General features: G+C 35.6%; 1 protein-coding gene across 3 annotated transcripts in view; it reads left to right on the top strand.

Moving 5' to 3' along the window:
- The first annotated feature begins 7,017 nt into the window (after positions 1 to 7,017).
- Positions 7,018 to 14,130, top strand: part of Wdr19 (WD repeat domain 19) — a 73,509-nt gene continuing 66,396 nt past the window's right edge. For 2 of the 3 annotated variants that reach the window (XM_048784347.1, XM_048784348.1), the window contains exon 1: positions 12,342 to 12,464. Coding sequence is in view for 1 of the 3 variants with exons in the window: in XM_015482040.2 (XP_015337526.1) it covers positions 7,115 to 7,120; positions 9,611 to 9,702; positions 9,995 to 10,060; positions 12,339 to 12,464 (290 nt within the window). In the remaining 2 variants the exon portion in view is untranslated. Of the gene's footprint in view, positions 7,121 to 9,610; positions 9,703 to 9,994; positions 10,061 to 12,338; positions 12,465 to 14,130 lie in introns of those variants that run through there. The other variant, XM_015482040.2, reaches the window with a different exon arrangement.

Consider the following 14,130-nt stretch of genomic DNA (forward strand, 5'->3'; position numbering starts at 1 on the left):
CCCCCAAATGATAAATTTTTTTCTAAGATTAATTATTGTTACTTTTAAAAGTTTTTTTTTCCTTTATTATTTTGGGGTATTAGGCATCAAACCCAGGGACTCACGCAAACTAAACAGGTACTCTACCACTGAGCTGTAGCCCAGCCCTGTGGAGGTGACTTTCTGATAAAATATGAAATTCTTATCTATGTTTTACTTAGATTCACCAACTGTTTATATAAATTTAGAGACACTTTGTCTCTTTACCTTAAATACCTATATGCATTTTCCTGAGAACTTGGATATTTTCTTATATAACTACAACACAGTTATGGGAATAAAGAAATGTAACACTGATACAAAACTATTATCTTTTCTTTATTTATTTATATATTTGGTAGTGGGGAGTGAATCCAGGGGCACTTAACCACTGAGCCACATACCCAGCCCTTTTTTGTATTTTGAGACAAGGTTTCACTGAGTTGCTCAGCGGCTCACTAAATTGCTGAGACTGGCTTTGAACTTCTGGCTTCACCTCCTGAGCCACTGAGATTACAGGCGTGCACCACCATGCCCAGCCACCAAAACTATTTTCTAATCAGTTGTCTATGTTTAAATTTCATCAATTATCCCTATAATGTTCTTTATAGGTACCATTTTTCACCTGCAGCAAGATCCAGTCCAAGATTATATATTACATTTCGTTTTCGTGTTGCTTTAGTTTTTTTTATTTTTATTTTTTAAATTTTGATACAGCTCCTTTGCCTTTTTTGTTGCTTAGCCTTGAAATTTTTAAAGAAACAAAGTCAGTTCTGGTTTTTTGTTTCTTTTTGTCTTTTTGGTGGTGCTGGAGATGGAACCAAGGGCCCTGTGCGTGCTAGGCAAGCGCTGTAACACTGAGCTGCACCCCCCAGGCTTTTTTAAAAACTTCATTTTGGACAGGATCTCACTAAGTGGCCCAGGCTGGCTTCAAACTTGTGATCCTCCTGCTTCAGTGTCCTGAGTAGCTGGGATTACAGGAGTGCGTCACCATGCCCAGCCTAGAAACTTCATGTGTTCATTAACTTTTTTTCTAAAACAAAGCATAAATTAGGGCCTCCTAGTGTCAGGGGAGTAAAGGAGGGAGGAAAAACAGAGAAACTCTACATAACAATAAAGGCTACATGTTGAGGAAGGATATTGGCCAAATTATATTGTTATATTGTGTGCCTGTATAAATATGTAACAACCAATCATTATGTGTAACTATAATGCACCAACAAAAAAAAATGTGGAAAGAGAAAAAAAAATGTGGATCAAATGCAAAAACAAAGTTGCCAGAGATTCTTTAAAAATGCTACATAAACAGATTCTCTTATAAAAATATTTCTACATGCCAAGAATATTTACTACCCCAAACATCTAATAAAATATGTTGAGCAATATGTTTTAAGCTTCAAATGCATAAAATTGTCTTAAAAGTTAAACCCATAAGATAATTATAATTTTACATACATGAGTAAGTCATAAGATGGTAAGCTTTTCTTAAAAAAAAAATACAGGATTGTGGAGTGTATGTGCACATATGTACATAAAGAAGAAAGGAAAGAGGAAGGAATAAGAAAACAGCCCAGAAAACCTTTCTCAAAGCTGAACCACGAATCTAAACAAAAGATGCACAAGTCCTTCAAATGCTTTCAGATAAGCAGAAAAGAAAAATCCAGTTATTGCTATTTTATAAGCCTTGCAGCATTCTAAAAAGAAACATCCAGTAGCATGGTGGGCAGCATCGCATTCGACTTCAATCCCAGGTCAAATTTTCTACAGAAAATACCTTGAATTTGTTCTGATCTTTTCATTTTTACTGCCAATACTCTGATAGAGCCCGTAAATTAGACCTGCAGGCATTCAGGGTCCCTCCAGCTTGAGGCCCCAAGGCCAGCATATTTGAAAAGGTATCAATCCTCAAAACCTGAGTTTGTTTCACTATGCCTTTGTTTTTAGACTGATCTGTCTGGAATGCCCATTCTAACCTCTTCTCTGTCATCCAAGCCTTCCTCATTCTTCAATGCCTATGTCAAATGTCCTCAATGTTTTAAAGCTTTTCCCGAGTCCCTCCTTATACCTCATTCCCTTCCTCCTGTACTTGCCATTCATTTCCTTTATATTGAGTTTCAAGTCACTCTAGAGCATGGCACTTGACAAGGGCTCAAAGAACCTCAAGTGTTGGATTGAAGGGCTCATTATATTTTAAATAACTTTTTAATTATAGAAACTTTCAAACATAGTAAGACTAGACAAAATGGTGCTCTAATAAATTCCCATGTGACTATTCCTTGTCTTTCTTTTTTCTTTTTATTTTAGTAGAGCTTTATAGTTATACATAGCCCATCTTTAAAATTAACATTTTTCTGCACAAGCCAGAAACCTGAGTCCTACCTGATTTATAATGTTTTAAATTTGTTTCCTTCTGTTTATTATCTATGCAAGAGTGTAGCTTCTTGAAGACTGACCAGGTGTCCTTTGATCTCTGTACCTGGCATGGGGGAGTGTCTGGTATACAAGAAGTTAAACAAATACTTGCTGACTGAAAAACAGTTCTATACAAATGTCAATGTGGTCATTCCACTTCATTTTCAAATTGACAATAGTCATAGTCTAAAAATTGCTTATCACTTGCAACATTCCACAACCCCTCATCCCAAACTCAGAAATACAGTCCACTAGACTCTTGACATTATTGACTTTAGAGACCTTAGTGAACATGCTCTCATGAATATGTCAACATTTGTACAGGTTTCTGGCCTTCTATTTAATTACCTGTTCACTCTGATGCATAAAGTTGTTTTTTTTTTCTCCACTTGAGAACTATTTACCACAAAGGAATAAATTTAACTCACTTATTAATTTATATGATAACATATGGAATAAAACAAATTCCAAGCGGGTTGCAAATGCCAGACAGAAAACTAAGCTTGCTCAGTAGGTAAATGACTTTGATGCCACACACCATTCTCAAAATTTATGATAAAAATACCACGTTCAGCAAAATTACTAATTCCCATACTTGGTGGCCTTTCAGAGTCATTAGCAAACTGCAGAGACTACAAATGTTAGATCTATAAATGTTAATTGGGTAAGTTTGCTTTTTTAAAAATTTTTTTAGTGGATGGACACAATACCTTTATTTGATTGATTGATTGATTGTGGTGCTTGAACCCAGAGCTTTGTGCATGCAGGACAAGCATTCTACCAACTGAGCTATATCCCCAGCACTAATTATTTATTTTTATGTGGTTATGAGGATCAAACCCAGTGCCTCACACATGTGAGACAAGCACTCTACCACTGAGCCACAACCCCAGACCATGGGTAAATTTTCTTACATGTTAAAAGAAAACAAATGTACTATGCACAATAATGTGTCAACTTTTCGTTGGAAGAATTCCAAAAACAATTATTTTACTGTTTAATTATCTTAACCATTGAAAATCAATTGGCCACAGATGTACAGTTTTGTTTCTCTCAAATTCATTGATCCATGTATCTATCTTAATGCCAGTACCACATTGTTTTAATTACTAAAGCTTGTACTAAGTTTGAAATGTGAGAATGTTAGTTTTCCAAATTTGTTGTTCTTTTCCAGGATTGTTTTGAATGCCCTTGAAATTCTTTTTTAACTATGGTGATCTATTGGATACCATTGATGAGTCTACACTGACATATTTTTATTACCCAAAGTTCTTAGTTTGTATTGGGATTTACTCTGAGTGTTGTACCTTCTGTGGGTTTTGACAAATGTATAATGGTGTGTATTCACCACAGCAGGATTGTATAGAATAGTTTCACTGTCCTAAAAATCCTGTTCTTGGCCTATTCATCTTTCCCTCCCCACTAACATCTGGCAATCACCAACTATAATGCCTGTAGCTTTATCTCTTCCAGAATGTCATATAATTAGAGACATATGATATAGAGCCTTGTCAGACTGGCTTCTTTCATTTAGCAATTTGCCTTTAAGACCCCTCCACATCTTCATTATTTAATCTCTCATTTCTTTTTAGCACTGAATAAATTTCATTGTCTGGATATACTATAGATTATTTACCCATTCACCTATTGAAGAACATCTTGATTTCTTCCAAGTTTTAGCAATTGTGAATAAAATTGCTATAAACATCTATGTGCAGGTTTTTTTGTGAACATAAGTTTTCAGTTCATTTTGGTAAATACCAAGAAGCATGATTTCTGGATCGTGTGGTAAGAATATGTGTAGTTGTGTAAGAAACTGACACACTATCTTCCAAAGTAACCATATCACCCTGCATTCCCACCAACAACAAATGAGTGTTCCTCTGGCTTCACTTCCTCATCAGCATTTGGTATTTTCAATGTTTTGGATTTTGGCCATTCTAATAGGATTTGTAGTGGTTATTTTAATTTTCAATTCCCAAATGACAGAATTTTCCTTTTTTTTTTTTTTTTTGGCACTGGGAGCACTCCACTGAGCCACATCCCCAGCCCTATTTTGTATTTTATTTAGAGACAGGGTCTCATTGAGTTGCCTAGTGTCTCACCATTGCTGAGGCTGGCTTTGAACTCATGATCCTCCCATTTCAGCCTCCTGAGCTGCTGGGATTACAGGTGTGCACCACCGCACCCAGCTCCAAATGACAACATTTTTTTAGTCTTTGTCATCTGGATGTCTTCTTCTTCTTCTTTTTTTTTTTTTTAAAGAGAGAGAGAGAGAGAGAATTTTAATATTTAGTTTTTAGTTTTTAGTTTTCAGTGGACACAACATCTTTGTTTGTATGTGGTGCTGAGGATTGAACCCGGGCCGCACGCATGCCAGGCGAGCGCGCTACCACTTGAGCCACATCCCTAGCCCTGGATGTCTTCTTTAGTGAGGTGTCTGTTCAGGTCTTTAACACACTTTAAAATCAGGTTGTTTATTTTCTTATTGCTGGGTTTTGAGAGTTCTTTAAACATTTTTTATAACAATCCTTTATCAACGTGTATTTTGCAAATATTTTCTCCCAGTCTGTGGTTTGTCTTCCCCATTCTTTTAACATGGTCTTTGAGCAGAGTTTATTTTTAAATTTTAATGAAATCCAGTATGTTATTATTTCTTTCTTGGATCATGACTTTGATGTTATATCTAAAAAGTCATAATTATACCCAAGATCATCTAAATTCTCTCCCATATTATCTTCTAGGAGTTTTATAGTTTTGCATTTAACATTTAGGCCTGTGATCCATTTGGGGTTAATATTTGTGACAGATCTCTGTCTAGATTCATCTTGCTTGCTTGTGGATATCCAGTTGTTTCAGCACTATATGTTGAAAAGAATATTTTTGCTCCATTATATTGCTTTAATAGAGTTAACTATTCTGAGCCTTTTGCCTCTCCTTATTATCTTTAGAATTAGTTCATTCACAAAACAACTCCCTAGGATTTTTGATTGAGATTGCACTGAATCTCTAGATCATGTTAGGGAAAAGTGACATCTAACAATTTTGAGTCTTCCTATTCATGAACATGGACTCTCTATTTAGTTATTCTTTTATATCTTTCATCAATCCATTTTCTTCATATAGATCTTGCACATATTTTGTTAGATTTATAGCTATGTATTTCATTTCAGAGGTGCTAATAGTATTGTTTTTAATTTCAAATTCAATTTGTTCATTGCTAATATATAGGAAAGTGATTAACATTGTATTTTGAAAACTTGCTATAATCGCTTATTAGTTCAGGGTATATTTTTAGTTTTAGGGTTTTTGTTTTGGTTTGTTTTTTGTCCATTCTTTCATATTATCTATACAGACAATCATATCACCTGCAAAGAAAAACACGTATTTTTCTTCTTTTCCCGTCTACCCTTTATTTCTTTTCTTATTGAATTAGCCAGCACTGCCATTATGATGTTGAAATAGGGGGCAAGAGGAGACATCATTGCCTTGTTCCTGACCTTAGGAAAGCTTCAGGTTTCTCATCACAATGTTGACAGCTGGGGTGTGGGGGGCATGGATAACTTTCTTTATTAAGTTGGGAAATTCCCTTCAATTCCTAGTTTATTAAAAATTTTAATGAGTGGATATTAGATGTTCTCAAACACTTTTTTGGCATCTACTGATATTTGGATCATATGATTTTTCTTTAACCTATCAATATGGCTTAAATCAATTGCTCTCCTTTGTGGAATCAGTTTTGCATACCTGAGAAATTCCACTTAATTATGGCATATAACACTTTTTATACATTGTTGGATTCAACTTGCTAATATAGTATTGAGAATTTTGCATTTATGTTCATAAGAAATACTGGCCTGAATCAGACATGGTGATATACACCTGTAATCCCAGCAACTCAGGAGGCAGAGGCAGGAGAACTGCGAGTTCCAGGTCAGCCTCAGCAACTTAGATACTCAGCAACTTAGTGAGACCCTGTCTCAAAAAATAAAAGGACAGGGGATGTAGCTCATTGATAAAACATCTCTCGGTTCAATCCCCAGTGTGCATGTGCGTGTGTGTGTGTTTCTTATTATGGTTTTGTTTGGGTTTCCTATTGGTGTAATGCTGATCTCTTGAATAAGTTTGAAAGAACCCCTCTATTTCTATTTCCTGAAAGAGACTGTCTTTTGGATGGACTGTGTAGGAATATTTGGCCCATGAGACAATCCTTTCCTATTAGCCAACATTTTGTTTCTCTTTTTCTTTTCTTTCTTCCCCGACCCTTCCCTATCCTGCTTTAACTTCTCTGCTCCCCTTCTGCATACACCGGGTTTTTAGCCACTGGCGGTTCAAAAGCAGCAGCATTCCAGGGCTCACAGAGCCCGCCTCCCCGGGACGAGTCTCTGGATTTCATCCAATCAGAGCCCAGGCAGGAAGAGGAGTCACTGCAAGAGCCCGGGACGCCCAACTTATAGGGACTTAACTCCGCCCATGTCATGTGACCCAAGCCACGTCTCCCACCTTTCCCCGAAGTGGTGGGCTCCTTCGAGTCCCCGCCCCTCCGGGCCCCGCCCTCATATGGAGCTCGCGGATTGGTCGCTGCTCGCTCGGTCTCCTGGGTGACGGGAACGCGGTAGCCCTCTTGAAGGAGACCCGGTGCGCCTGCGCACTTTCTAAATCGCGCGGCTGCGGGAGCTTTGAGATGAAGGTAAGTAACTTACAAATCCTGGGGGTGGGAAGACGCGACCACTGACCCTTCATCAGACCCTCTAAGCGTCCCAGCGAGGAGAGGGTCTGTGCCCCCTTCCCTTCTCTGGAGTTGTGGGGAGGGCAGGGGCGAAATTGAAGGAAGCAGGGGAAAGAAAAGAAAACAGCAGAGAAGAAGGCGGGGAGAGAGGCCTCTCTTTGCTGGAACCGCGAACCGAGTAGAGGTGCGGGAAGAGGGAACCCCGCCACGGCTTGTAATGAGCAGACTGGGTCTGAAGACACCCGAACTTCACGGCGGAAAGAGGGGGCCACGGTGAAGTTGACTCGATCGGGTTTCATGATCTGCATCATTTCGTGGGGCTAATCCCCTGGCAAGCCGTGCAACTGCCCAGCGACCTAAAAAGAATGAAAAGTCTCCGAAAGAATAGTCTTAAATTGCATCGCCGGTGACTGGTCCAATTTACAGATTGCCTGGTAGCGAGAGCACTGTATTCACCTAGAAATCAGCACCCGCACGCGCACGTCTCTGGCGCATCATCCTCTGCACCCATTCCCCCAATCACTGGCTACAGCTGCCTCACCCTTCCGATTTGCTGCAGCAATACCTCCCGTCCTCCTCCGTCAAAGACCTGGAAGGCTCAATTTAAAATTAATTTAGATGTCCAACCCTTCTTTGTGGCTATTAGCGTGGAAATTGGAATTGACAGATTGGTGATCATAACTCATATTTCTAAAGCTAATACTTTCTAATACTTCACAATTTATGAAGTATTAGAAGTAAGGAAGTATTCTCGATTTACAGTTGAGAATTCTATGCTTGAAGTAATTTCAGTGACTTGCTTTAAAGTCCCACAGTTAATAAGCGAGAAACAAAATTTAAATCTTGTTTTTTTGGTTGTGAAGCTAGTACTTTTTCCTCTGCATTGTACTTAGAGTATCTATAGAGCTCCACAGAAGAAAAATAATGTGTAAGATCACAGCCAGAGGCAGGTCTGCCATGAAGGTAATAAAATTCAAATTTAAGGACTCCTCGCTAGTATAAAGGGTTTTCCAGCTAATGCAGTCACAAATTGCAAAAGTAAGACTTTAGAAATACTCTTGTTTTCCCCTTCATGAGTCTCCATGCACTACCAAACCTGAATGATTTAGCAGGTTTCTGCTTTCAATAGAGATGTATTTCCTCTTGTCTTTGGCATAGGAAATGCTCACTGGTGTTTAGAGGATTGAAAATTTTGTGTTGCACTGATTCGTGTTTCCTGCAGTAGTAGTAGTGGTAGTGATAGTATGCCTAGATACAGGGCATCATTGTTTAATCTGTAACTTAGTATTAAAATCTAATTTTTCACTCAAGTTTATGTTCCTAGATCAGCACTGTTTGATAGTAAGTATAACGTGAGTCAATGTAATTTCAAATTTTTAGTAGCCACATTAAAAATTAGAAAGAAGGGCTGGGGTTGTGGCTCAGCGGTAGAGCACTCGCCTCGCACCTGCGAGACTCTGGGTTCGATCCTCAGCACCACATAAAAATATATGTATAAAATAAAAGTATTGTGTCCAACTACAACTAAAAACTAAATATTTAAGAAAAATGACAAAGAAATGGATAAAACTAATTTTAGTAATATGTTTTTATCTTGCCTGGTATATCCAAAATGTTATTTCAGCATGTAGTCAATATAAAAATTATCAATAAGATAGTTTGCAATCTTTTTTCATACTCTTTGAAATCTGATGTGTATTTTAAACTTATATCACATGTAAATTTGGATTACCCATATTACAAATCCTCAATAGTTACCTGTGGTTTGTGGCTTCCATATTTGACACACCACTTCTAGATTAGACAAATGAAAATTTTTCATTTGATATACTGTCCACCCAATAGCCAAGTTAAACACTTAATAATGAAGTAAACAAAAGGTAGTGAGAGAATAAAGAAAGAAAATATAGACATTTTTATGTCTATCTTAAAAATCATTTATGTTTTTTCAAAAAGCAATTTTGTTAAATATAATTCCCAAGAGTTCAATGGATAATCAACTAAATTCAAACTTAAGTTATTTTGATCTCTATCAACTATAAAATTTAAATTATACATTTTTGTAAATTTAACATTCAAAAACATTTTTTAAAAGGCTATCCTGGTGCAGTGGTGCACTCCTGTCATCAGGAAAATCACAAGTTCAAGGTCAGCCTGGACAACTTAGGAAAATTCATCTCAGAAAAGAAAAAAAAAGGAAAAAGTTTTATAATAAATATTCTCTTATACCTTGAGGCCCATACTGTATTAACCACTTGTGTTTGGTTGTGTTTTGGTGTTTTCTTTTGTGTTTTTATTGCTTTTGGGGGGGAGAAGAGGCAGGGATAAGCACTAACATAAGATTTCACCAACCTTTACCCTAGTGTTTTCATGATCACATTTTGACATATTTTCTGACCAACACTTTATTGTATATGTTTTAAAAATATAAAAATTGTGTTTATTTTTTAGCGTGTTTTCTCTCTACTAGAAAAGACATGGCTTGGCTCACCGATACTGTTTACCTGGCAAAAATCATCAGGAAACTATCTTGCAGCAACAGGGTAAGAACCAGTGAATGTTTTAAGTAATTCTATTATGCCCATATAACCAAACCACCTGTTCTACCAGTAGAAGTTCTTGTGTGACAGTAGTATGGTGGGAAAATGAATATTTTCTCCCTGTTAACATCACAGTTCATAGAACCTTTTCTCTGGCAATAACTTTTTAGATACAAATTATGAAAGTACCATGAAAGAATGCTGAAATCATTTGAGTGGCAACTTAATTTTTTTATATACTTAGATAAATAAAAGAAATAATCAAATCATGTCTTCATATTCTAATTGTTTCCAGAGCTGATCATACAGTAAAAATCTTTGATCGCCATGGCCAAAAAAAAAGTGAAATTAACTTACCTGGGTAAGTACAAGCTTTGTTGCCTAAAATATATATATATATATATATATATATATATATATATATATATATATATATATTTTTTTTAATTTGCTAAAAATATTTTTTTTTAAAACATAGTACTTTCTTAAAACTATAATCAAATAAAATTATATATCCTATATATAACCCTCATCTTTTGCCTTCTCCATTTACAGAGCAATTTGTTTTCTTCTAATTACTGCATGCTAACTGGTTGCACAACTGGAGCCCCAAAAGAATTTATTTTCTTTATGACATAGTAGTTAATGAGATATGCAGAATCATAAATGAGTCCAAAATAAGGATTTTCAGATTAGAGATGCCCAACCTGCATCTATTTTAGTAATTTTCTCTCCAATAAGTTGGAAAATAGTTACTTTCCACATTCTTTTATCCATTTTCAGGAAATCATAAGTATAATTTAGGCATTTTTTTTATATTTATTTTTTAGTTGTAGTTGAACACAATATCTTTATTTTATTTATTTATTTTTATGTGGTGCTGAGGATCGAACCCAGGGCCTCACACATTCAAGGCAAGCACTCTACTGCTGAGCCACAACCCCAGCCCCGATTTAGGCATTTTTAATGATTCATTGTAATCCTTACCTGTATCAGTTATTCTGCTGATAGTCTTGGTAGTTAAGATTATGTATGTATGCGTAGAGTCCTTCACCGAAATGACCTTTTGCTTCTATGCTTTTAAAATTCACATGTTTTCTGTGGTTTATTGACCATTTTTTGCAAACCAGGTAGTTTTATTTCTCTTGGTCTCAGCCTTTCACACCTCCTGCTCTGCCGCACTCACGTAGTGGGCTACCATTTTGGAATTCGCAATTCTCTCAGTTGTTGATTCTGATTTCTACAATCTGGGAAACAAGAGATCAGAGCAGTCACAGTCTTTATGTCTAAAATAAGGCACTCCGTGAAAAAACGTTTTTGAGTAAATCACATGAATTTAATTGCCTAATCTCTAACATCAGGTTTGGTTACACAATGGCATCATTTCTTCTGAATTCTTTTGCTGTATTTATGATAGTTGAATTTGACCAAAATTATCTCCAGATAAATAAGTTGCTATTATACATTAAGTCTTTAATGGGCAGTTGATTTTATCAACAATGTTAAAGCTTCCCTCTTCCATTCTTCCAAGATTTCTAAGGATGTTATGGAAAATTTAAATTTTAAGGGGTTGGGATTGTGGCTCTGTGGTAGAGCACTTGCCTAATTGAGACATTGAATTCAAGCCTTAGCACCACATAAAATAATTAAAAATAAAATAAAAGATATTGTGTCCACCTATAACTAAAAAAAAAAAAAAAATTTTTAAAGAAGTAATCCCCAACTTAAATGTAAATCCAAACATGACTTAGCCAATACCCAAGAGCAAAGAGCCTCAACATGAAAAATAGCATTAGGGAGGAAAAGTTCTATTTTCTTAAGAATTTAATGAATTTCAAAGTTTTAAAATTATAGCAAATGGGCTGGGGCTGTAGCTCAGTGGCAGAGCACTTGCCTACCACATGTGAGGCACTGGGTTCGATCCTCAGCACCAAGTAAAAATAAACAAATAAAGGCATGCTGTCCATCTACATCTACAAAAAAATTTTTTTTTTAATTATAGCAAACATTTTGGAATAATCTTAAAGAATCATATTAAATAGAGCATTTACAGTTTATAACTCTGTTGTGACCTCAAGTGAATCACTATTCTTATTCTATCAAGATATAAAATGAAAATAACATTTCTTACCACTTCAGAATTCAGTCTTCATATTGTTTGTGATCTTACATCTGCATGACCTTGATCTACTTTATTTTCAACTTCTTTATACATAACTTTATTTCTTATCAGTATCTTTATCTCTTTGTAAATCTGAAACAAACTTTCAAAACTTGATTGTAACAATTACCTGTTGATTCTAGGCATGATTTGATGGAGGTGTTTGATGAGTATGTTTTCCCAGAAGGCCAGGTTCTTTATAGGATTCAAGAAAATCTGTTAATTCATTAGGTATAATTATATTAAATTAAATGGTATTAACAATAAAATTTAAAATTTTTTTCAACAAAAATCTGAAGTTAGTATTAGCTAAACAGTCAATAGAGAGTTACATTTCTCATTTTGGAGTTATGACCTGTTCAAAATAGATTGAATGGTTTTGTGGTAAACAAAAGTCACAAATAGGTCTTTCAATTTCTTTCCCCCTACTTAAGAAAAATGTACAGAAATGTTTTGCTCTCTCTCTTTTTTTTTAAAGTAACTGTGTTGCCATGGATTGGGATAAAGATGGAGATATCCTAGCAGTGATTGCTGAGAAATCCAGCTGCATTTATCTCTGGGATGCCAACACAAATAAAACCAGCCAACTAGACAGTGGCATTAGGTAAGGATAACCTACCTTCCTTTCTTTCTTTCTTTCTTTCTTTATTTATTTTTCTTTCTTTCTTTCCTTCTTTCTTTATTTATTTAAGTGGTGATCTCAGTTCTTTGGTTTTACTTTATTTTTTGACTAACATTGATTAATTGAACATATAATTGGAGTATAGCATGAAATTTCAACACAAGCATACAGCATGCACTGACCAAATCAGGGTAATTAGCATTTACCAACATTTTTATTTTGTTAATATTCACTTATAAACATGATTATCTGTAAGTTTGATGCCAGCAGTTCATTTTAAAGATGACTTGAGTTACTTTCTTATAAATGAAAAATCTCATTTCATTCTGTTATTATTGTTATATAATCCTAACCTAAACCAGCTGTGTGTTATGGCCAGGCATGAAATTAAGACCTGAAGAAATGGTAGATGTTATTGTAATTGTCATTAAGATAAAATTTAGGATTTTTGCTCTTGGTATTAATATTTAATGTCTAAAGAACTTTTATATATACAAATATGTAGCTGCTACTTTTTGATCTTTATGTAAAGGCAAATCCTGTGTATGTATGTATGTTAAGGTGAAACTCTTAAGTTGGAATATCAAAATTTTGTAAATTTTTTTTTCAACTTACATGCCCTTAAATATTTTAGATTCCATCTACAAATTTGATCTGAAATTATTCTTTTGAGCACTTCAAATACCTTAAACAGTATACAAAACATATTCAAATAGGATTATTAAAAACTTACTATGATGCTACTTAACTAAAAAAACTGTTTTAACATCATTTCTTCATTCTTGCTGTCTATATTTTTATATCTTCTTAGGATTAAACCAATATTTACTCTGATACTGGCCTACAGCAGTAATCAGTTAGATAATTGAGATACAGCCATCTTTCCAAAGAGAACCCTACATAAAACATCTGGTTCATCAACCAACCTATTCTTGGCTAGATCATGGCACATGGTTGCCTCTCCCAAGGCAACCCAGCCCTGACTACTGGTTATCCTGCTCAGTCTGTTTTTTGATTGATCTTCAGTTGTCATATCATCAGTAAGATTCTTCTAAACCCACACCTTCCATAGAAGTTGCAGGGTTTTGTAGTCTGTGCATTTCTCTAGAATTACCTGTCTTTTTTTTCCCCCCTAGTACTGGGGTATACATTCTAGCCAAATGCTGTATCACTAAGCTACATGCCCCACTCAAGTGATTACTGTTTGAAGTTTTTCTTGACCATAGATAACATAAGAGTATTCTACATTGGCATGATCTGTTAATGTTATTGGGAATTTATGTATGTTTTTCTTTTTATAAATTATAGGCCCCTCTAGAGACCTTATCTCCTAAGAAAAGAAGGATAGAGCCTGTTCAGTTAGCTCTTCGTTTCAGGATATCCAGTTCCTTGATTTTCTTAGAACTCCCTGTTTACCCTCTTTATAGGGGGTGGTTGTGTGACGGTTGGTTCTGATCGACTGTTGAATAGACCAGTGTTACATTACTCCTGATGCTGATCAGACCTTGTTCTTATTACACATGCCCTCTTGTCTGTTACTATTTAACTCGCTCACAATTCTGTTTATTCATGTGATCTGAGAAACAGATTCCAAGATGTCATTAACTGGATAAGAGATTTACTAAGGGAACACCTATGAGAGGACCTG

The sequence above is a fragment of the Marmota marmota genome, unplaced genomic scaffold (genome assembly GCF_001458135.2).
Source record: "Marmota marmota marmota unplaced genomic scaffold, marMar, whole genome shotgun sequence".
Taxonomy (NCBI): domain Eukaryota; kingdom Metazoa; phylum Chordata; class Mammalia; order Rodentia; family Sciuridae; genus Marmota; species Marmota marmota.